This window comes from Corylus avellana, chromosome ca3, assembly GCF_901000735.1.
Source record: "Corylus avellana chromosome ca3, CavTom2PMs-1.0".
In the NCBI taxonomy this organism is placed as follows: Eukaryota; Viridiplantae; Streptophyta; class Magnoliopsida; order Fagales; family Betulaceae; genus Corylus; species Corylus avellana.
In genome coordinates, this window is record NC_081543.1 from 14,453,173 (window position 1) to 14,478,075 (window position 24,903).

At 34.5% G+C, this 24,903-nt stretch overlaps 1 protein-coding gene across 1 annotated transcript; it reads left to right on the forward strand.

The window, feature by feature from the left end:
* Nucleotides 1-16,973: 16,973 nt before the first annotated feature.
* Nucleotides 16,974-23,293, forward strand: LOC132175247 (uncharacterized). The gene is made up of 5 exons (XM_059587121.1): nt 16,974-17,268; nt 18,491-18,552; nt 21,401-21,491; nt 22,017-22,119; nt 22,206-23,293. Exons 1-5 carry the CDS (start codon nt 17,135-17,137, stop codon nt 22,908-22,910), a joined length of 1,095 nt encoding a protein of 364 aa, XP_059443104.1. The 5' UTR covers nt 16,974-17,134; the 3' UTR covers nt 22,911-23,293.
* The last annotated feature ends 1,610 nt before the right edge of the window (nt 23,294-24,903 follow it).

Below are 24,903 nucleotides of genomic sequence, written 5' to 3' on the forward strand. Positions count from 1 at the left end.
TTATTTTTTGGTTAAGTCCCTTGTGTTTTATGGTTTTTCGAACTACCCCTCTACTAATTCGCCTCATGCAAAACCCCCCATGATAATTCTCAATTTCTAATTTTCGCCTAAAAAATCTTAAATGCCCCATGATGTTTATTATTTTAAAGAGAATCAAACAAATGTCTATCAATTTATATTTGTATATGGAATTTGAGTTATTTTGAGATATGGGATTTATATTATATGGTCAATTCTAACTCAATTCATGTAATTAAACGGATCAGATTTTTCAACTTTAATTCATTAATTTTATTTTGAATTTATATCTGAGTTTATATATCGTGTCAAAATTTTCAGTCTTTATATTGCGTGTGGGTTCGAATTATATCAAAATATAGTTATAAGATTATATAGGCCACGATACATAATTAAACCGACTTTTTAACTAGCTAATTTTATATTAAATTTATGTTAAATTCACAAATGATATAAAAATTGTCAACCTTTTCACACCTTTTATACACTTTTGATGATAATGTTTGGACGTCTTGTATGGTTGGTGTTGGTGATGATGACGTGTTCTTTATTAAAATAATTAAGTTATACTAATTTTTTAAACATATAATTACAATGGTTGTAGACAGGGGGCGAACCTATCCTTAGGGGTGGGACGAATGTTCTCCCAATATTTTTTTAAAAACCTTATGAAAGTAATATTTTTTTTTTAAAAAAAATGTTATTTGTTAAAATTATAATTGTAATATTAATCAGCAAGAATATAGGTAATTATGAAGCATCATTTTAAATGGATTAAAAAAAAAACAAATATCATTTCCCTTTACCATTATTTTACTAAATCATTCAGTTTAAAAGAGTTGTCTTATTGATTATTTAGTTCTAAAATACAATGTCAATATAAGATGAAACCATAATTTTTTTTATTTAGAGGGGTTAGAATATAAACGAAAGTCAGACTCATTTTTAATAGCAGTCAAATCTAATTTGTAAGTTTAGGCTTCTTTTTTTTTTTTGACCAAATAAGTTTAGGCTTCTTAAATTGACTGTAATGAAACAAATAGATAATAATTATTGACTTTCCCAATAAAACAAATGACATACGAAGAAAGTTATCAAAATCATTGAGTAATTGTTTTTCTAAAATTAGATAATATTCAACAACAATCTAAATCGATTAAAAGCCTGTTTGACTATGCGATTTTAAAGGTAAGAGATATATTTTTAAATAAAAAAAAAATTTCTTGTTTGATTGTGCACTTTTACAAATGTATACAAATTTACATTTAAGGGTGCGTTTTTTAAAATACAAAGTTTTTAAGATAAAAATATAACTTATATTTATAAATTACATATTTTAAAATCACTTTTTTTTAATTTTTTTTTTTTTTTATATCACACGCTTTACTAAATAAACAAACAATATGAAACGGGGCAGCATTATTAGAAACCGATATTGATTTGATGAAAGAGTTTATGCTTATTTGACTATGCTTTTATTTCCATTTTTGTCATTTTTATTAAAAAAAAAAATTAAACTTTCAACATTCTTATTTTTTATATTATATTAATTATTTTTTATTATTATTTTAAAAATAATATATATATATTCTTGTTTGGCCATTAGATTTTTTTTTTTTTTTTTATATGTTCACACAAGATGGAGTGGTGGACTGGAATCCAGCTGACGACTTCGGTGCTACGCGTCACCGACGAACTACCCTTTCGAAAGACGCTTATCAGATTCGACCGCCGCAGTACAGGAAGCCATTGCATGCCTGCAAGAGATATTTTGAAACCAATTAATAAACATGTGTTTTTTTTTTTTTTTTGACGGAATTAGAAAATATTTTTTTCATGCTTTATTGTCGCATGACAGTGGTGAAGCCATTGAGGTCTCCGGAGAATAACAAGGGAGATAATGGAAATTTGGAAAACAAAACAAAAATGGAAAAACGTGATCGGACTGTCGACGTCGTTTTCTCGCCACTTCTGAACCGTCGGATCCTGCGGATAAGGTGTGTGATACGCGTCATTGCTGCGTACCGCATTAGGATGGCTGCGTCAACAACGCAAACGTCAGGCAAGTAGGATCGGCACGTCGGCCAACTGAATTCAATGCCACGTGGGATATGAGGATAGGGAATGGGAGGACACGATGGATTCGATTGGGTGTACTTTCGTAATTATATTTTCGGGACCAAGCTGATGAGTGTCGACCATACAAACCAGATGATATTACCCACGTTTCTTGTCTGGTCTTTTTTTCGCACAAGTTGGTACGATCTAATAAGAGATCGCTTTCCTGTTTGCCGACCCTCACTTTTGCCAAATCCAAAAACATGTCAAATTCCCTCTATATATATATATATATAACAAAAGAAAAATCTTATTTAAAAAAAAAAAAAAGAAAACACCCCATATAACAGGTAATTATTCTTTAGACCCTAACTATCATCATAATTTCCTGGATAATGTTAGATATTTCAAGGGATTTTTTTTAAAATGCTTTCTAAATGATGTAGCAAGCATTTTTTTTTCTTAAAAAATTCTCATTCTCTCTTATTTGTTTCTAACTCTTTTTCAAAATAATGTTTTTTACATCATTTTAGAAGGATTTTAGGACACCTAACAGCCCTCTTATTTCATTTATGTCTTTAAAAGGGAAAAATTCATAGTTAGTCATTGAGTTTTCATTTGATTCAATAATAAAGTGCTTAAGTTTTCCCAAATTTTAAATTAGTTCATTTATGGTCAAAATTAACGTTTTTCATTTGCCAAGTGTGAATAATTTGACATATTATGGTTCATGCCGGCACCTAATATCAATGTTAAAGTTAACAGATTTTTCCTTTGATACTACAAATCCAAAAGATTAATTATGATGATGAAGAAATATGATTTTTGTTCATGTAGTTTCGCCCTTTTTTTTATTTTTTTCTTTATTTATTTTTTCAATGAATGAGTTGACACTTAATGATGTAGTCTTGATATTAGATGTTGATATAGACATTGATGTGTCAATTGAGAAACAAGTGACTTAAGAGTTATGACACCATTAATTTTGATGGAAAACTGACAAAGTGCCTTATTTAAAATTTGAATCTATATTCAAATTATATAAAAAGTAAGTAACTTTAATTCTATTAACCAAGTGAGCAATCACATGCCATACGTTAAAAAAAACAAAAAAAATTTGTTATTAAAAAAAAAAAAAGTATATGATTTACATTTAAAAATTTAATATAATGAATTATGACTCTTTTATTCTATTTGTCTCCTTTGTTTTATATAAGATTAAAACATCATTCCATTGTCTATATATATATATATATATATATAGATTATCTCTCTTTCCCCTTGCGTGGATTTTTTTGTCATTTCCACAATGTATCATCGTCTTCCTTTTTAATAAATATATTTATTTATTTCTTAATATGAATCTATCATTTAAAATGTGAAGTGTGGATCGGGCGGTGGATTTTTTTATCCAATGTCGGTAAACATAAAACAGGCTATGAAACAAGATTACTAGAATAGGCTCGTGGGCCCTTTTTTGTTATATGAGAAAGTCAACAAAACGACAATAGATTGGATAGACAATAATGTAATGATTGATTGCCTTATTTTTCTTTTTATATTAAAAAAATTAAGTTGACCTCTTCTTAGTCTTTGTAAAATTACATCACATTCTTTGTTGTTTAACTTTTCAATTTATAAAAGGGAGTGTTTGACAATTTTTTTTTTAAAAAAAAATAAAAATTAAAAAAAATCTCCGTCTTTAAACACTAAAAAAATACTTTGTAAATAATAATTATCGAATTTTTATTTATTTATGAATTAATAGAGAAAAAGATATAGTTGGGTAGTGGCTTCCTTAATCAAAGTCATGATTTGCTCACACTGAACTTTGATTTCCACTTTATTTTGTTTAAAAAAGATGGAGCTACACAACGTCACATCAAACATGATTAAACATAAGAACTCTAGTGAGATGCCTAGAAAACCTTTTTGGAAGCAATAAGCGACCACATACACTTTCCTAACCATGAACCTTCCAAGAAACCACCCCCTCCCCCAAATTGTCTTTAGCGTAAGCTTGTCTTTAGGGTTTGGATGAAACTGTTTAAGAAAAGCCCATTTTTATACTAATCCAGCCCTGCAAACACGCGTCCTCGGCCAGTGTTATTAGCGCTAGTAATTTTTGATATACGTGCAAATTGGACGCGAAATTGGCGAGATATATTTTGTACAATTGGATTTGAATCTACCCGAATTAACTCCATTCAATAAATGGGTTAAACCGCTTAACCCATAGCCATGAGTAACCCGTTTGGCTTATATTATTATTATTATTTTTTTTTTTTCATTTTTACAATAAAGTGAGAAGTGTTACACTTTCTTTCTTTTTTTAAGTTGGTTCCCAAATGATATGTCATTATTCCATGAAAAATGTGTCACCAATTTATGAGATGGTAACACAGAATAAACTTTTAGAAAAAAAAAATTAAAAAAATATACGCATTTCTCAAAGTAAAATATACATTCAGTACCTAAAACTGAGGCCTTTCTTAAAAGTATGCTAAGGTCTACAAGCAAGGTGGTTATCACAACTCACGGTATCACACCAAATAACATATTTTATGTGACTTACCATATGGCAATCACTTAAATAAAATAAAAGTATAAATTACTTAAAATATGTCATATAAGTTGGTGTGACGTGTGTATAGAGGTGTAAACGAGCCGAGCTTGAACGAGCTTCCAATGTTCAGGCTTGGCTCGTTTAAATTTTACTCGAGCTCGAACTCAAGGGCGAGCAAAAAAAAATCGAGGTCGAGCTAATAATAAGTCGAACCGAGCCAGCTCACGAGCTGGCTCTTATATTTAATGTTTTTGTTTAACTCTTAAACGGCTTAAGAAGTTAGTTTACATATGAGTATTTGCTTAGCCTGGCTAGTCGAGTATGGAGCCTGAGTCAATACAGTTAGGCATTTGGTTTCAAAGAGAGAGGATATGCATCCTTTTATAGATAAGCAAACTTGGAGATTGATGTTTTCTTAACAATGTGGGACAAGTTAACAGGTTGCATTCAGACTGCATTGGGACAATGCCCCTACAAAAAAAAAAAAAAAAATTTAACGTCTCTCTCTCAATCCCCCTCACTAGTCACAACGGATCTTCCACCTGAACTCTCATTTCTCACTCTCTCACTCTCGCTCACCAGACAGGTAGTGATAGTGTTTGGGTCTGTTTGATTCTTCAATAGTTTATGTCTTTCGCAATCTCCCTCAATAGTTTCTGCTTGATTCTTCTTCTTTTCGTTTGTTCTGCTCTAACGAACGAGCTTGATGTGTGTATAGGGGTCTTTTTAATGCTTTCCTTAAACATTATGGAAGCTACAGTGCTACCTATATATTGTGTAACACTCTAACTTTATTTTTCATTATTTTAACACAAAATATTTCTTTTTATTTTCTCCTCTCTTAATTTGCTTTTTATTAGGGATTGTGTTGAAATTCTATTTTAACACCAAAAAATGTCAAGGTACTTAGGGAACTTGCATTTTGCAAAGAATTAATATTTGAATAGTACAAGAAAAAATAAGGGAAACTTTTGTTTAGTGTATTTGGATAAGGAAGCAAAAAATAGTTTTATTTCTTAAATTTAAAAAAAATAAAAAAGAAGCTGTTGAGAGTATTCTAACTGTAACGATAACAATAACAATAACGAAAGGAAGTTTCACTTATAAAAAATTGTAATGATTTATCTACTGCTCTTATATAAACATGTGATTCATTTTCTTAGATACATAGTTTATATAAAACACCAAAAAAATGGGGTGGCGTAAAACTGTTAAGAGTACAAAACTTTCAATATTAGGGTTGAGACATTTTCCTTTATAAAATACTTACCATTGATGTTGGATTACTTTCCTTTTATTCATTCTGCCAACTAATTTTTCTGTAAATATGGTTATTTGTATTATAAATATATTAAAGTCCATAAGAGCAAAATATAGCATTTTGAGTAATTCTTAGAGCCTGTTTGGGATTGCGATGGAAAATAGAGCTTTTGAATATGGAGCTTTTGCCTGTGAGCTTTTGTCAAAAGTGCTATTACTGAAAAACTGTTTACATGTTTGGTAACCGCATGTCTTAAGTGTTTTTTTGATGTTACTGATATTTGGTAACAAAACAAAAAAAAAGTGTTTTTAGTTGAAAAAATGACAATAAAGGACATGTAATGATTTTTTTTTTTTTTTAATATAGGCCGAAAAAAAAATCATTATGTGACACCAACTATATGTCATTTTATGTAAAATCATTACATGTTTTTCAATAAAGGCCTAAGGTTGGTAATGATTTTTTTTTTTTTTTTTTTCCATTTTATACCAACATTTTTATATAAAAATGGTTAATGTTAGATTTCACAAGTAAAAATTATTTTGTAATGGTTTATGTAACAAAACGTCAACATATTCTTTCTTTTTTTTAAAAAAAAAAAAAAAATTTATTTAAATTATTTAACACTTCTAATTATTTAACACACTTTTTAACACCACAACACTTAAAAGTATTTAACACATAAAAAAGAACAACATTCAAGAAAATCCTTACAACATTTTAAGTAGTTTATAAAAATAAAATTAACGAGTCATAAGTAGATTAGCAATATGATCACGCTCAATGTTCATAGAATTTTCATATGATGTATCTGATTGTTGTATGCTTGACTCATCTTGTGCTTCGCCATCGCCTATACTGTCAGTAGGTAGTAAATCATCATCATCATCATATGGTTGGAACTCAGCATCCTTTATTGCATGCTTCCTAATGAAGTTATGAAGAGCCATAGACGTCACCACGATTTTCTCTTGTTTATCATAAGGAAAACTCGGCATGCAATGCAATAACTTCCACTTATTTTTCCAAACTCCAAATGTTCTTTCAATAGTGCATCTAAGTGATGAATGTGCATGATTAAAAATTTCATGCATACCCCTCGGTTGGCTTCCGCGACGAAAGTCTGGTAGATGATACCGCTCTCCTTTGTATGGCCCCATGTATCCCTTCATATGAGGATATCCTGCGTCTACCAAGTAATACTTTCCTACAAAAAATATAAGAATAACAGTCATAAATTTTCTTTTTCATGTATAATTTATAATTATTATTTTTATTAAATACAAACCTCTAGGTGGGTGTGGAAATCGCAATTCTTCATTTCGAATAGCTTCCAAAAAAATGCGTGTATCATGTGCAGTACCTTCCCATCCAGCCCAAACAAAGGTGAAACACATACGAAAATCACAAACAGCCATAACATTCTGAGTAGGAGTCCCTTTCCGACCAATATACGGTATTTGGTTTGATGGAGAAATTTTAACTGGCACATGGATTCCATCAATGGCTCCAATACAATCTTTGAAGTATGGCCAATAGGATTAATAATGTCAACCGTCATTCTTGAAACAACTATTAAAACATGAGTAAAATGTCTACTAACTGTTTCTCCTGAATGTTGAAACCTTTATTGCATTATCCTATTCCCAAACCCATGGCCTAAAGTAATCAAAAACATAGCTACCAACTTTTCAACAGTTAATTTCCTAGTACCTCTTAAATGATATTTTCCTTCAACTCTTTACACAAGTAAAGGAATACGTGTATTTCCATTCTGAAATTTTGTTTGCACCTATGAGGATTACCTTGTACAATCTCCATAACCCACTTATAACCTGTTTGAGAAGAGGTCCTACAAGGTTCCTTTGCAATATATGGCATATAATAGTTTTCAACAAATTCTACTGCTGCAGCTGCTAGAATAAAAACATCATTTTCATTTTCATTTTCCTCTTCACCATAATCACTATCACTTGTATCATCTTAAGTGCTATAATTACTATTGTCCATGTCTATAAGGAAAACAAATAAAGAAATAAACACAAAATAAATATATAAGCACCCATAAAAATAAGAAAAACATCATCCAAATATAGTTATGAAATATTAAAATATACTCACCTTAGTACACAAATCAACACATAAAAAAATAAAAAATAACACTCAAATAAATCCTTACAGGTTCTCAAATAGTTCATAACAAAACAACATTAAAAAATAAAAACATTAATCCATGCTACGACGGTTAATTTTTCTATTTCCCATTCGCTTGATAAAGTCAATCTGCAACCATGGTTCTTTAATAGTCACAAACATCTCTCTATGTGATCTCTTAAGAAATACCTCTGTTGCAAACTTAAAGATATCAATGTCATTTTCTCTTTCAGCAATCCCCCGAACAACATCCATGACCTCTTCAATATTACATCCAGGCTTATTGTAGCTCTTAGATGTTACTGTATTCTTACTTTCTATTACATCACAAATACGACTCAAATGTTGACTAACAATTTGAACTCCTTTTTTTCTTTTCTTACATTGAACCGCAAGACCAAACTTCTTATTTCCTTTATCCCGCGTATCTAAATTAGCAGGAATATCACCAATGCCATGTGTATTGAGATTTGGTTCATCATCCAAAACATCTAAACCTTCTACAACATTGTCATCTTCATTAAGCAATACTTCTGCACTATCTATGAAACCAATATCATTAGGAACCAACCTTATGAATGATCCCCAAAATCCCTCCCCAGTGGTAGTTATATCTCTAAACAATATTTATACCTTCATAGCATAAGCCAAACCTGTCGTGCAAAACTTGGTTGCTTCTGGAACTTCCTGTATTTAGGTATATGTAAAAATCAATAATAAACATTTGTGCAAATCATTTAAACAAAAAACAAACAAGTACAAATATAATACCTGCAATTTTTTTCCCACCAATCATCGGGTGTATCAATTGTCTTTTTCACCGGATCTTATCCAAGGCCAGTTTCCTTCCCTATCAATCTCTTCCAAATTTTCCACTCTTTTTTCAAATTATCTCACTTGTTCTTTAGTTGTTTATAGCAATATTGTTTTCCAGTTTTTTCATTAAATTTATCTATCACATTTTTCCATCGTGTCCTATTGATATGTGTTCCTGGGCGGTTACCAGTATGAATTTCAGTAATACATATGTCAAGATAATCTTCTAGCATTTTTTCAGTCCAAACTACTTTCATTATCTGAGTATCTGCCGTAGCAGCAACATTGCTTTGACCTTTTTTACTCATTTTGTCACACAATAAATAATCTGATAAAATTATAAATAAAAAAGTGTGTTAAACACTATTAACAATTAAAAATTTGTTTAAATTGATCAATTGATAGAATGAAAAAAATCATATTTACATAAATAATATGCATGTCCATCAAACAAAAGGGCAATATCAAAAAATAATGGAATCAAGTTTTTGCAACAAAAAAAAAAACATTAAATAATTCACGTGAATTAATTATTTTTTATGCCATTGTCACTTTCCCATTTCATAAATTTCATATATATATATATTGAACATGTTTCAGAATCAAGTGTTGCAAAGGACAAAAACATGAGTTGGTGGTGAGAGACAGAAATAGATTATATATATAAAATGAAGTTGCTGGAATCAAGTTTTGCAGGACTGTTTTTGCTTAGGAAAAAAAAAATTAATCGCAAAAATGAAGGCATGACTCGGTGGTGTGTGTTAGAGAGAGAAAGAGATTATATATATATATATATTGAGCATGTTTCATAATCAAGTGTTGCAAAGGACAAAAACATGAGTTGGTGGTGAGAGAGAGAGATTATATATATAATGAACAGAGTAGTGGAGAATTGGTTTTGGTCAACTTAACCAAAACATTGCAGGAGCATTTTATTTATATAAGTTTACACAAGAACAATAGAGTTGGAAAAGATACACCATACAGGGAAAGTTCTTTAGACCTATTCTATATATAATACAAGTCACATTAAAATAAGGTAAATGATGGTAAATCAAATATACACGAATCAATTGAGTGGCTCTCTAATGAGAACTTGAGCAACACGTATAAGTATATATGGCAGGTCTTGTGCAACACGTAGAGGCATGTAAAGAAGGTCTTGGGGAATCATTGACAGCTGGAGTATTAATCACCAAACCTTTCCTTGATTTCTTTCTTGTTTTCTATTGAATTAATGTCCATTATTCTCGCAGCAGGATTTGTATGAGAGCTGATTTCCATAATATCAGTAGCAGAATCTTCATGAGGTGAGGTGGCTGCTGCTATCTTAACATTTCCCCGCAAGCTAAGGGGTCTGGGCAGAACCATTAGCTTGGATCGTAAGAGGGCAAAGCGAGCAGAAGATAGCCCTTTGGTAAAAACATCTGGAAGTTGGTCACCCGTGGATATGAATTTAATTAGGATATCCCTATTCAGAACCTTCTCACGTATGAAGTGGTAATCAACTTCAATGTGTTTGGTGTGAGCATGAAATACAGGATTGGTAGCCAAAGCTAAAGCACTGACATTGTCGCACCAAAGCACAGGAGCCACATCCAAGGGAATACGTAATTCCTAGAACAACATACGGAGCCAAAATAATTCAGCAGTAGTTAGAGCCATGGAGCGGTACTCAGCTTCCATGCTTGATCGAGAAACCACTGCTTGTTTCTTGGCACTCCAAGACACTAAGCAATTACCCTGAAAAATACCATAGCCCGATGTTGAGCGACGATCGTCGGGGCAGCCAGCCCAATCAGAATCAAAAAAGGCTTGGAGATGCAACTGTCCCTTGGTATAAAGAAGCCCATGGTCAATAGTATGTTTCAAATACCTGAGGACCCTTTTGGCAGCGGACCAGTGAGATGAAGAGGGGGAGTGCATCTGCTGACACAATTGATTGACAGCATAAGAAATATCCGGGCGAGTAAGGGTACAATATTGAAGGGCTCCCACCACTTGACAGTATTCACTTGGATCAGCTAGCAACTCACCATCAAATTTAGAGAGCTTTGAACCAGAGGAGCAGGGAGATGTGGTAGGCTTAGCACCAAACATGCGTGTGCGATGAAGAATGTCTGCAATATACTTGGATTGTGATAAGTGCAAGCAAGCAATGGAGCGGGTAGCCTTAATGCCAAGAAAGAAGCCCAATCGACCCAAGTCTTTTAAAGGGAACCTCTGCTGGAGCTTAATAATAAGAGATTGAATAACAGAGGGTTGATTTCTTGTGGCAATTATGTCATCAACGTAAACTAACATGAAAACAGTAATGTGACCATGAAAGAAAAGAAATAAGGAAGAATCAACCAGTGAAGCCGTGAACCCCAGCTCCAATAAGACAGTAGATAAACATGTAAACCAGGCTCTTGGAGCTTGCTTGAGTCCATAGATGGACTTGTGGAGCTTACATACAAAATTTGGTTTGTCACCATCAACGAAACCTTGAGGTTGCTCCATGTAGATCTCCTCCAACAAGGTACCATGCAAAAAGGTATTGGAGACATCCAACTGCTTAATTGGCCAGTCAAAATGTACAGCCAAGGCCAAAATAATTCAAATAGTGGAAGGCTTAATAACGGGACTAAATGTTTCAGTGTAATCCACACCACTTTCTTGTTCAAAACCTTTGGAAACTAAATGAGCTTTGAACCTATCAATAGAACCGTCAGCCATTTGCTTAATTTTGTAAACCCACCGATTCCTTATAACACGTTGGTGAAGTGGACGAGGACACAATGTCCATGTCCCATTAGAGATTAAGGCCTCAAACTCAGCAGTCATAGCAGCCCTCCATCGAGAATCAGTGGCAGCTTTGGTGAAGCAGGATGATTCAGTTTCAGTAAGGATGAAGGGAAAGGCTTTGAGAGGAGAGTGCTTTGTAGTATAGTAGAGATGGAAATCATGAAAAGGATTTAGGCTTAAGGGAGCCAGTCCTAGAGCGTGTGGTCATAGGATGCACATGGGGAGCAAGGCTCTCAGATGGGGCAGGTGCAAGAGGTACAATGGGAAGATGGGCACTCTCGGATGGGGCAGGGGCAGGGGATGTGATGGGGAGTTGGTCAAGAATAGTAGATGGTGACTCAAGGGAAAGACGAGGTGAAGAAGAAGGATGATCAAGGGAAGCATCCAGGGAAGAAACAGTAGATGAGAGAGAAGAAGAGGTCGTGGCAGTGTGGTGTAGAATTAAGAGACAATGAAGGACATATGGGATGAGAGATGCTTACCGAAACCATGAAAGGAGCATCAGATACTGCATTAATCTTGGAAGCACTTGAAGTCGAGCATGATCTTTGGCTGGAAAGGATTGCTCATCAAAAACTACATGTCGAGATAAATACACACGGTTAGTGACAGGGTCCAAACAACGATATCCTGCATGATTGTACACAAGAAAAATACAGGCTTTGGATATGAATTCTAGTTTATGAGAAGTGTATGGTCGAAGCAATGGAAAGCATTTGCACCCAAAAATTCAAAGAAGGGTATAATCAGGTGACTTAAGAAACAGCTTCTCATAAGGAGAAGTGTTGTTCAAAACAGGGGTGGGTAGCGAATTAATGATGAAAATAGCGGTCATGAAGGCATCTACCCAGTAACGATTAGATAAGCCAGAGTAGGCAAGCAAGGTAAGTCCAGTTTCAAGAATATGACGAAGCTTCCGTTCAGCTAAGCCATTTTGCTGCGAAGTGTGTAGACAACTCTTTCGATGTTGAATGCCATTGCTGGATAATAAATTTTGAAAGAGGTGGGAGGTATATTCTCCCCCACCATCGGATTGAAGTTGCCGAATCTTACAAGAAAATTGTGTTTCAACCAGAACTTTAAATTTGACAAAGCAATTGTAAGTATCAGATTTAAAATGTAGAGGATAGAACCACGTATAGCGTGTAAAATCATCTACAAAAATAATATAATACTTACAACCACTAATAGAAGGAATAGGTGATGTCCATAAATCCGTATGAACGAGTTCAAGAATAGAGGTAGTGATTCTATTTGATGCAGAGAAAGACAATTTCTTACTTTTTCCTAATTGACAAGAATCGCAAAAATGCTCTTTATTAGAATCATTATTCAAAGTAGGCAAAGAATGTGCCTTTATTACACGATTGACAGTGGAAAGGGAAGGGTGACCAAGCCTAGAGTGCCACACTAGAATAGAAATTTTTAATACTAGAAATGCAGTAAAGACAAGAGCATTTTTGGATGAGCATCTTTGCAGCCTCAGAGGATAGAGCCCATTTTCACTCTTGCCTTTCAGGAGCAGTGCATGAGTTCGAAGGTCCTTCGTAAAAATATGAGAGGATGTGAGAATAAAATAACAGTTATTATCTTGATAGAATTTTTGAATTGAAAGAAGATTTGTGGTGGTAGTAGGACAATGCAATATATTCTTAAGATGAAAAAGAATATTTGATGAGTGGAGAATGGTTGAACCAGTGTGCTCAATGTTCAAGCCTGCTCCATTTCCAACAGCTACTGATTCAGGGCCTTGAAAGGGTTGTGGCTGAATAGTTAAATTTTCTAGAGCACTTGTGATGTGGGCATTGGCTCCACTGTCCGCGAACCATGATTGTTCCTCACGGGTGCTGTTGGTTTGTGCCACCATTGCAGCCAATTGAGGAGGAGGGTGGCGCCCTTGATAGGCGTAGTTCATTCGGTGAAAGTAGTCAGGGGCTTGATGGCTAGTCTTGCCACAAATTTGACAAGAAGCAAGAGGAGGTTGATTGGAGGAACCACCATTGTTGTTGGAGGAGATGCCATTAGTGTAGGAGGAAAATTGTCATGATGCAGGACCACTAGTGCCAGGAATAGAAATTCCTTTGGATGTGCCATACTTGGGAGGAAAACGATTGAACTGAGGAGCCTTGCCTTTTTTGTTGAAGGAATGGAAGTTGGGTCTAGAAGGACCACCACCTTGGCTCTGCATGAAGAGTGCAAAATTCTGAACATCAGTAGTGGCATTCTGCTGCTGCTGGTTTAGGAGCATCTCATGATTCAGGAGCTCATCCTGAAAATCTAAGAAAGAAAGTGGATTGTCCCTGGTAGCAATAGAAATAGAAGTCACAAATGAATTAAATGTGGGATTGAGTCCACTGATGATGAAGGAGATCAAGTCCTCATCATCAGTAGGTCTCCCTATAGCAGCAAGTTGATATGCCCAACGCTTGGCAGTACTCAAATACTTAGAGCAGGATTTGGATCCTTGATTGAGGCTTTGAAGTTGGTGTTTCAAGTATGAAATACGTGACCGTGATTGAGAAGCAAACCTACTTGCCAAAGCAGTCTACACTTGACGTGAGGTATGAAGGCCATAAACAGTAGCCAAAACAGATTCAGCAAGATTGACATTGATCCAGTTGAGAAGGAATTGATCTTTCTTAACCCAAATGACATAGGCAGGATTAGAAACATACTTGCCTTCTGCATCAGGTATGGTTTGAGGTGGGCATGGGTCAGAACCATCCACTATGCCCATCAAGTCGTGGCTTTTCAAGGTAGGAACAACTTGTTACAGCCATAGCAAATAATTATGCTCATCGAGTTTGAGAGCAGGGAGTTGAGCAAAGCTTGGTAGAGTGAAGCAGGTTGCAGTGGTAGTGTTTGAAGAGGAACCCATTGAGAAAAATAAAGAAGAGGCGTTGGCCTATGAAGGCTTTGATACCATGAACAGAGTAGTGGAGAATTGGTTTTGGTCAACTTAACCAAAACACTGCAGTAGCATTTTATTTATATGAGTTTACACGAGAACAATAGAATTGGAAAAGATACACCATACAAGGAAAGTTCTTTAGACCTATTCTATACATAATACAAGTCACATTAAAATAAGGTAAATGATGGTAAATCAAATATACACGTATCAATTGAGTGGCTGTCTAATGAGAACTTGAGCAACACGTATAAGTATATATGGCAGGTCTTGTACAACACGTAGAGGCATGTAGAGAAGGTCTTGGGGAATCATTGACAGCTGGAGTATTAATCACCAAACCTTTCCTTGATTTCTTTCTTGTTGTCTATTGAATTGATGTCCATTATTCTCACAGAAGGATCTGTATGAGAGCTGATTTCCATAATATCAGTAGCAGAATCTTCATGAGGTGAGGTAGCAGAATATTCATGAGGTGAGGTGGCTGCTGCTATCTTAACATATAAAATGAAGTTGCTGGAATAAAGTTTTGCAGGAGTGTTTTTGCTTAGAAAAAAAAAAAAAAAAATTAATTGCAAAGAAGAAGGCATGACTCGGTGGTGTGAGAGAGAGAGAAAGAGATTACAAAATATCTCTGCCAAATCTCTGTTGTTCGCACATGTTCTTGTCCTTTCTGTTAACAGAAGGGCAAGGCTATGTGACGTGAGAATGCAACGTGTGAGAGAGAAAGAAATAGTGAGATAATTCAAACAGGGCGTGCTCCACGTGAAGATGCAGAAAAAGCAAGCGGAAAAAGGGGCCGCATCAGAAACAATGCAAAAAAAAGTGATTAGAAAGAAAAAAGAAAATCCAGAAAAAAGCAGAGTAATAAAGCCAGCTGAGTAATAAAGCCATCGTCTCTCTTACTCTGCTAGTCCTCAAAGTATATCTCTCTCCCTCAATATTTTCTTCCATCTCTCGCTCAGTAAACCATACACTCAAAAAACAACCCAAAATACAGAAATCTCGTCTCTCTATCACTTTGCTCAAAAAACCATACTACTCACCATGATTTTTCTCTTTCTATATAAACACCTTCTCTTGGTTATGTTTTTTGTAGCCAAGAACGTCAAACTTTCGTCTCTCTTTCTCTCTTTGACCCTCAAAAGAATAAGAGTATATAGAAATCAAAAGAAAAATCAGACATACCACAACATGTAGCTCTCAAAGACAGGCGACGGGACTCACCAGCTCTGAAATTCACAGAAGGGTTTGCAGCTCTCAAATTCGCGGAGGAGGCGCAAGGCATGAAAAAAATTTGTATATATATTGGTAATGTTGTAAATATGTGAAATATTTTGGAAATATGTGAAATATTTTGGATATTTTTGGCATTGTGTTATTATCATTAAACAAAAACTGCGGCGTGTCTTTTCCATTTGAAGTGCGTTTGGTCAAAAGCCCCAAATTGGAGCTTATGGCTAAACGCTCGGTTCAACGTTTGGGAGGACGAAAAGCTCTTTATTAAAAGAAACCCAAACGACCTATTAGTGATAGATGTAAGCTTCTAAAACCGAACCACCCAAAAATATGTAGTGTCTCTTTTTCCTCTTGCGTCCGTCATTTTCTTTCATTCAATAATTATAGATAATTACACTTAGAGTAATGTTAGGTACCATCTTTTTATCCTTCTAAAATCCTCCTAAAGCTAATGTGGCTTTTAAAATCACCATTAAATTTTAGATGAATCATACTTGAATTTTGATCAAATGCTGATTTTGAAAGTCACATTAACTTTAAAAGGATTTTAAGATGATAAAAAAATGGTACTTAGCATTACTCTTACACTTAACCCCCACATATTATCACCTCATTTACTGATTGCCTTCACGAACTACTACTTGTGATATATGACCCTCTTCAACTACCAATTATTAGAAAGAAAGAAAGAAAAAAAAAAAAAAAAACCCTTTTGTTAGCCAAACACATTGAATCAGAAGAAAAAATGAACACGTGACATGTTTGGGCACATTTTAATACTTGAAATAACAAACGAGACTTGTTATATATCTTCCTTTGGGTTCTAAGGGGTAACTCAATCCGCTGGGGACCATGCCTCATGAAACGGAGGTCACTAGTTCCAATCTCCCTTTCCCCTCTTGTGTAGCCATGTCTCAAAAAAAAAAAAAATCCTCCTCCGGTCCTTCTCCCTTCCTTAAAAAATTTAAAATTATAATTGAATATGTGGGGTTCATGTGGGTCCTACACATGCGCATACGTGTTAAATGATAATTTAAAAAATGAAGAGGTTGATTTTGGGTTCAAAAGCAAACCCACCCCCACTCACTGTTGACCAAACATAGACGGACCCGGCCCATAAAGAGCCCTAGCCCGCATATAAGAAGCTCACCGCAAAATTGATTTGCTGTGCTGCCGATCCCTTAATTTTCCCATCGGTGCCTGAACCCATAAAACGAGCGTTCCCCGAGCGCCAAAAGCAACAAATTGAGTCATTTTTTAAATTTCTCTCTCGCTCGCTTCGAAGAAGAAGAGCACGCAAAAAGCTCCAACACGCAGCACATAGATGGCGGCCTCATCGCCGGCCCTAGCCAACAACGCAAACGCCAGCTCGGCGCACCGTACGGACACGCCGCCGAAGACCCTTCGCGGGCTTAACAAGCCCAAGTGTCAGATATGCGGCAATGTCGCTCGCTCCAGGTATTTTGCGTATTTTCCCTTCGAACTCTAGTCTCAAAACCCTAGAATTTTGTCATAAACTTGTGTGTACGTGTGTGTGTGTGTGTTTTTGTATTCTTATTTGCTGGGTGTTGGGTAGGTTTTGTTAATTTCTAGAACGTTTATTTTTCCTTGCTTCAAGCTTTTTTTTTTTCAAGAAGAAATTGAAAAGCAAGATAGTTAATTCAAAAATCGCGAAGACAAGTAACGTTTTTTCGATATTGACTACTGGTGTACATTGTGTGCATATTCTAATTTTTGGGTATTGGGTAGATTTAACTAATTTCTGGAAACTTTTTTTTTTTCTCAATGCTTCAAGCTACTCTTTTCTTTTCTTTTTTTTTTTTTTTTTGAGAGCAAGAAAATGAAGTCAAAAAGCGCCAAGACATGTTTGCGGTTTTTGGAATTTTTTTTATTAGTAGTTTTTTGGATATTGACTAGTGGTGTACGGTAAAGTACACAGAAGTTCTATAATAGAAGATGTAGATTGAGAGGAAGGTCCTTCTTTGGGACCTGAATTAGAGATTAAGCTCTACAACATTTTAACAAGACAGAAAAGTGCGTTGCTTTGACTTGGACCTGAGCTCTTAAGTAACAAAGGACGTGGAGTTAGACTCTATAAGAGTATCAACCAGAACGCAAGCCCTTTAAATCCATTTTTCTCTGATGAACATTTGGAAGATTTTACTGCTTATTCATCAAATGGTGGCTCCTAGGTCTTTTGAAATAGAGAAGGAAGCATATAACGCAGTATATTGGAACCCAAGTGAGCATGTTCCTAGTGCTTCTAAGAGAACCCCTTTAGAATGAAATTTGCAAATTGGGTTTTATAGAAAGGATGGCTCCATTTGTTAATTGGGTCTTATAGAAAGGATGGCTCCATTTGTTAATGTGTTTCGTTGGGTGTTTTTTTTTTTTTTTTTTTTTTTTTTTTTTTTTTTTTTAATGTTTGGTTTGAAAAAGTGTTTTGATGTGACATAAAGGTAAAAATGGTTTTGAGTGTTTTGTGTTTAGGTTGTTCGTTAAGGTTTTTGTTTTGAAAATAGAAAACAAAAGTGAAATGGGAATGATTTAACAAACAAAGCTGATATTTTTTATGGGTTTATTTGGTAGAAGAAGTTCTTTAAAAGGGTCTTTTAGAATTTCTCATTTATATTTTATCAATTGAAATTATATATTTTCCTAAAGAAAACTAACTATGCAGGTGTCCATTCAAGTCATGCAAGAGTTGCTGTTCAAGAGATCAAAATCCTTGTCCTATTCATGGTAAGCTAACCTAAAATATATATTTAGTGTTGAAAATTGGTATATTTTGTCCCATAGTCATCGGTTGACAACTGAGTGTCATATCGAACATGCTCAATATTGATATATTTTTAAATACATATTCAGAATCTGAGAATGCTCCTTTGCTATTGATTCACCTTTGTTGTCTGCCGCTTACATTAAAAACGGAAGCGTATTCCTATGCCACTTTCTTTTTGGCTAGTGAGAGACACATATAAGTTTTCCTCTGAGAAAAAAACTAAAAAACTGTGACCATGTGTTTTTTTTAATATTTGATACTAGTGGAATAAGCTTTATACTTCAAATACTATAATACGTATATTGGTCAAGTTGGTGATTCCTGCATTTTTGTTTGACTTAGAATTTGAGGTTTTGAAACTTTTAAGTTGTTGAGTTATCGGATTATTCAAGGCTTTAATGTGGAGGTAACTTGAATACTAGTGGAATGAAAAATAAGGTGAAGAAGGTAAATTGAAGGTTGATTGTAATGGTGATAACCAGTGCATGTTTGTAGCAGTTCATTTTGGCGTCAAAGGTGCCACCAATCTCAGGTTGTGAACCCAGGCAAAGGTAGAGCCCAAACTTGGGTTCCAATCCAGCCTCCATACTAATGGCACTAGGGGTTGCCTTGCACTAATGGAATTCTGCAATGCTTAGGGTCACATCAATCAATCATCTGTTGATGCACAAATTTGGTATAGAAAGGAAACTTTGTAATCTTGGTGTATGCATGTAGTCTTTATTTCTTGGTTTGGGAATTGTCTGCCTAGATCATTTACTATGTTTGTTATTGGATTATTGAAAGTTAAATTATCACTAATTTATTAAAAGAAAAAGGTTTTAGCTTAGAATTGTTCTCTCATATTTTGAAAACTTTATTTCAAATTGATAGGAAGATATTTTAAACACTCGGATAATTATATCTTGTATACAAGTTAGAGAGGCTAAATGTCAGTTGAGCTGTTGAGCATGAGGATAATGGTGTTTGCCACTTACAATAGGCTATAAGAAGTTGTTGAGTAGAGTTTTGACTCTCCTACTTTGGACTGTTGAAATATTCATGTGTTAGGAGTATGGTTGGGTAAGTGGTTGAGTCTTGTATTGGGTAGTAGTGAAAAACATGAGTGGTTAATATGATATTGTTGGATCCAAACTCACTAGTTTAAGTTCTTGAATTAAACTGGTGTTCGAAAATGTTGTATCAAGTCCCCTCTGAATTCTCACAAACCCAAGATATCAACAAGTTGTATCGAAGACCGATTCAACATGCGTTTCTTGTGTCTTGGTGGTTTTCTTTTTTCTCCCTCTAGATTGGCGTTTCTCATTTATACTTTATGTGTACTTGGGTTGCGCTTTGCGCTTTTAATGATATTTCAATTATATATATATAAAGACTGATTCGACAAGATAAGTATTCGATGCAATTGCATGTTGTTGATGCTTTCACAATAAGGTGCTGGTGACTTTTGTGGAAACCTATGGTTGAGTAAAGGCTCTAATGGTGGTGAGTTGAAGCAATTGTTCATGTGTCTTGGTGGTTTCCAGAGTTGCGCGAGATAACTTCCATGTTAGTTCCACTCGTGGTTTAGTAAAAGGCTTTCTAATGGTGAACATTGGACTTCATGGTGACATGTGACACTTGGATTGTAAAAGATGCTTCTATTCAAGGCAAATGCTAGCCATGTAGCTCATGTAGTATGATAGACTCACACATGAAGGGGGAGATTTATTAGAATATTCACATGTGAATTCCACATTGTAGTAGTGATAAGAGTGATTTGTTATAATTTGTTGGGTCTAAACTTACTGGCTTATGTTTTTGGGTTAAGATGATCTCCCAACATGTTGTATCAAGTTACTGTTAGAAAGGCTCCTCAATTTGTTAACTTTCAACTCTCACAAACCTAAGATTCCAGCATAGACTCGTAGGATTTTTTGTGCCAAAGCATTTTTTTGGGACAAGGAGATTACAGAAGGTAGTGTATCAGACTTTGGGCCTTGTCATCCAACACAATAAATAATCATAGTTGAAATTTTTCATAAGTGACTATATATGGTCAGTTTGTTATTTTGGTATATGCATGAAGTTTTATCTGTTTCTTTTTTGGAACTTGTCTTTTCCAACCATGATGTTGTAGTCGTAATGACAGTGCGTCTTGAAACAAGAAATGAAAAGTTTTCTGTAGTCATGATCAATGTATAATGAATAAACACAATTTTTCTTTAGGGGAAGAATGCCTTATAATTTAAGTTTATTATATCCCTCTAACATGTATGACAAATTAGCAAGTATAAATTTTCTGCTGTGAGAATATTAGTCTTTTCTAATTATTGCAATTAGATTAAGAGGTTATTGAGTAGTATCATAGACACTATGAAGTTACTACACTAGATATGGTTGGCTTTCCTGATCCAAAAATTACTTGGTATATATAGGGGTGAAAGAGTAATGATGGAAAGCACGCCTGGCGTGCATCAACAGTGATGCACGCCAGGCACAAAAATTTTTTTTTTTATTATTTTATTATTTTTTTTAAAAAAAAAAAAAAAAAAAAAAATTTTTTTTGCACTGGCGTGCGTGGGCGTGCCACGCACGCCGCGTGCTTTGCATCATTACCGTATATATATCAGAAGTTGCATGGAGGGTTTAAGTCTCATTTTGTTTAGTTGAGTTAAGTATATGTATTAAAGGAATGCATCTAATAAAGCTAAACTCTACTACTTCTGTGAGGTTGATAAGAGATTTATGTCTTTTTGCTTGTTTCAGCTTCTAATGTTTTATTATGAGCATGACCTCGTTTCTTCTTATATTGTTTATTGAATGCAGTTCTGAAAGCAAATGCAACCGTTCCCGACAAGACGCCCAGTTCAAGCACTCCTATGTTTGACCAGCAGGCGACTGAGGCATCTCCCTCAGGGTAAGTGATGAGGATTAACCACTCAGATCTGCATATAATTCCATCTCACATATATAATTTTATTTATGCGTCTAGTGTTTAGGACAATAGCAGCGTATAAAATAATTTTTCTTGAAGAATTTCGTTGAGCTCTTCCATGTTTGACTCTGTCAGTTTCTAAATGTCTGTGTTTGCATTTTTGCCAAGTTTGAAGGGTCTACTCCTGAACCAGAATTGATTAGAGGTTTTCAAAACTTACCCTATTTGATGATTCAAGTCTTCGTATGTCATGTGATTACGTTAAGAATTTAGTTGGTTCACTTCTCTGTTTTATGTAGTCGTTTAAATTCACATTTCCATTTGTGAAGTGTTTGTTTTTCCTGTTCTGTTAATGCTTTCTTTCCTGAGGTTCCTATATATGTTTCTAATACCCCTATTTCAGCAACTGCTTTGACATGCTTCTCTTTACAAATCTCTCCAGTTGTATCACTAGTCTTTTAAGTTTTTGCTGTAAACTTTTTGTTTTGGTTTTGGGATTTATTTCAGATCTACACTAAGAGTTGCATCACTTCGGCAACTTTCCAACAATTTTGCCCAGTTCAATAATGTGCAACTTCCACTCCGTTCGAGAAAGCCGTTGACTAGAAAGGTGCATGGATTGAATCAATATATTTTTGTTCATATTTATGATATGGCTGTAAGAATTACTTGTCCTGATATAGGAAGTTATCTCAGGATGCTGCTGCATTAAACGATTGGAGATTTTCCAAGTTAAAGGAATACAAGGAGAGAAACATTGAAGTGGAGAATGAAGCTTTTGACCGATACATGCAGAATATCGGTTTACTAGAAGAAGTATTTTCTGTGAAGTCTATTCTTGAAGGTTCCATTGAGATTGAGTCCTCTGTATCAAACCCTAACCCTACTTCTATGGAGGACAACCCTGAGATGATGGTCTCAGGACTGAAGTTGCAGCTACGATCAAACTCAATAAGAACAGATAACTTCAGGCGGAGGATACAACAAATTGTTGATCAGGGATTAAAGAAGCTTCATGAGCCTGAGTTGGATGATGGCGTTAATGATCTAAGTGACCAAGATGAACCTAAAGAAGGACCCAAAAAGGCAAAAAGTTGGAAGACTGAGAGGGCTTTGGGTATAAGTGATCTCATTGATAAGTTAAACAAAGCCCGGAATGAGGAGGATCTGAGATCTTGCTTGGACATGAAATTCCAGCTCTTTAATCGGGGCACAGCATCTAATCAAACAGAAATTGAAGATGCTGATCCAAAGGATCAGATTCCTCAAATTGATTCTGAACCCAGCAAAGAATTGCAATATTCTTCGAAAAAGTTGATTAGCACTACAGAAATTGATCAAGAGACTCTCAGCAGGATTGATGAGCATTTCTCTTCCCTAGAACAGATAGAAGATTTATGATTTGTGGAGTGAATTTTCAACTGGGGACAGACTTAGGTTAGCTTATCTAGAGGATCAAATGTCTCAAGGTAATTATGAAATAATGTAGTGTAATGTGTAATATAGTGACTTGTAATTTTCTAATTTTCATCCTCCATTCTCTCCAATGCAAATCTCATCATGGGTTTTCTTTGGTGCAAATTGCATTTGCAGTAGGTTTATTTTCCTTTTTAGAGTCTGTTTAGCCTTGCGATTTTGTAAGTCAAACGTGCATTTTAAAACAGAAGTGTAGAAAATGTGAAAATACTCATATTTTTCACATCGTTTGCTAATAGGTCATATTCTGTGACATACACCTTTAGCCTGTAATTATGTCACTTCGAAAGAATAAACGATTGCATATTGCAAGCTGCCAATGGATCAAAATGAGATATCCGAATCTGGTACAAGTTTGATTTGAATGAGATCTGGATGTAGTTAAAATAATTAATTATAAGGAAATTATATATTTATGTATAATTTTATACAAAAACTTAAAATCGTTTTGAGATTTTGTATGAAAAATGATATTTTAGTACCATCTTTTGTTACTATCATTATTATTTTTTTCTGATTTCTCTTTTATGATGGGATTTCACCTGAAATCTACCCATATGAGAGAAGTGGGAATATGAAAAGGAAAATGTTTGGGGTACTACAACTTCTTACAAACTAACGTGACAGTTTATATGGCACTAGTACATCAAAAACAATTAAATCTAATTATTTAGTAGTTAACGTGGTAAGTGCCACATGAACTTACAAGCTAATGTGATGGTCCACACGACACTACCAGGCCAACCACAATCAAATTTAATTGTTCAGTGACTGACGTGGTAAATGCCACATTAGTTTATAAGGGACTTATATATAAAAGTTGTAGTATCCTTAACTACATTCAAATTAAAATGAGATAAACCACTCTTTTTGTATTCGAATTCTATAAAAAATATAAAATGCAATTGATTTTCAACTTTATAATATAAGTAATGCTATATATTCAACTTCTATCTCGTTGGGCTTCTTAAAAAGGGAATTTTTTTTTCTTTTCAAAAGGCTAAAAGATACTGTCATATCATCTTAGTAAAATGAAAGTGTTGAGTATTTATAATTACTCTTATGATATTACCTTTCTATTAATGGTTTAAAGAAAAAAAGAAAAGAAAAAAGAGCGAGTTATTTTGGTAATTTCAGCGAGTGGAGCCCAAAAGAGAATTCCTTTGATATCAAGCCCATTAACTTCCGGCCCATTAAATCTTGATCCAGTCCAAAAAATCTTGCCATTCAAACATGGCAGCCTCTCATCCACCAGGCACATCGAGACTCTTTCTGGGCTAAAGAAGCCCATTGGTCAAGTATGGGCCAACTTTGTTCAGCCCAGGTAAATTTCTTTTCCTATTCCAAATCAAACTTCTAATTATACAGCAAATCAGTTTCAAAGCCTACACTTCTTTCTTCCTTCTGAATTTGACATTATGCCCAGCAGAAATTGAACATGTTGTGCTGGGCCGGCAATTTTTTATATGATTCACTAATTTGACATAAAATTAGACGGTTAAAGTTAAGAGATTTGACCCGTTTAATTAAATGAGTTGAGTTAAGATTGACTTATATATTCTTATATTTATACGTCAACATGATCATCCCAACCCGACACGTGAACATGAATTAGCAGCCCTACTTTCAAGTTTTTGACAAACTCAAGATCCCATCTAATTCAATAGTTTAATATATAGTGGTGATACAGTTGATCGCACGGCCAATACGACCTAGACTTGTCGAGCATATATCTGGCTTGTCAATAATTTGTAGACATACACAATTTACTATTTATAATTAGCATTTCTAATAAATTTATATATTGAATATAGCTTTTGTAAATCCTTTGGATTTGGATGTGAATATAAATTTGCAATCGAATCCCACCTGTTTCACACAAGTCTAAGACATGGATTATCCTAACAAATACCCAACA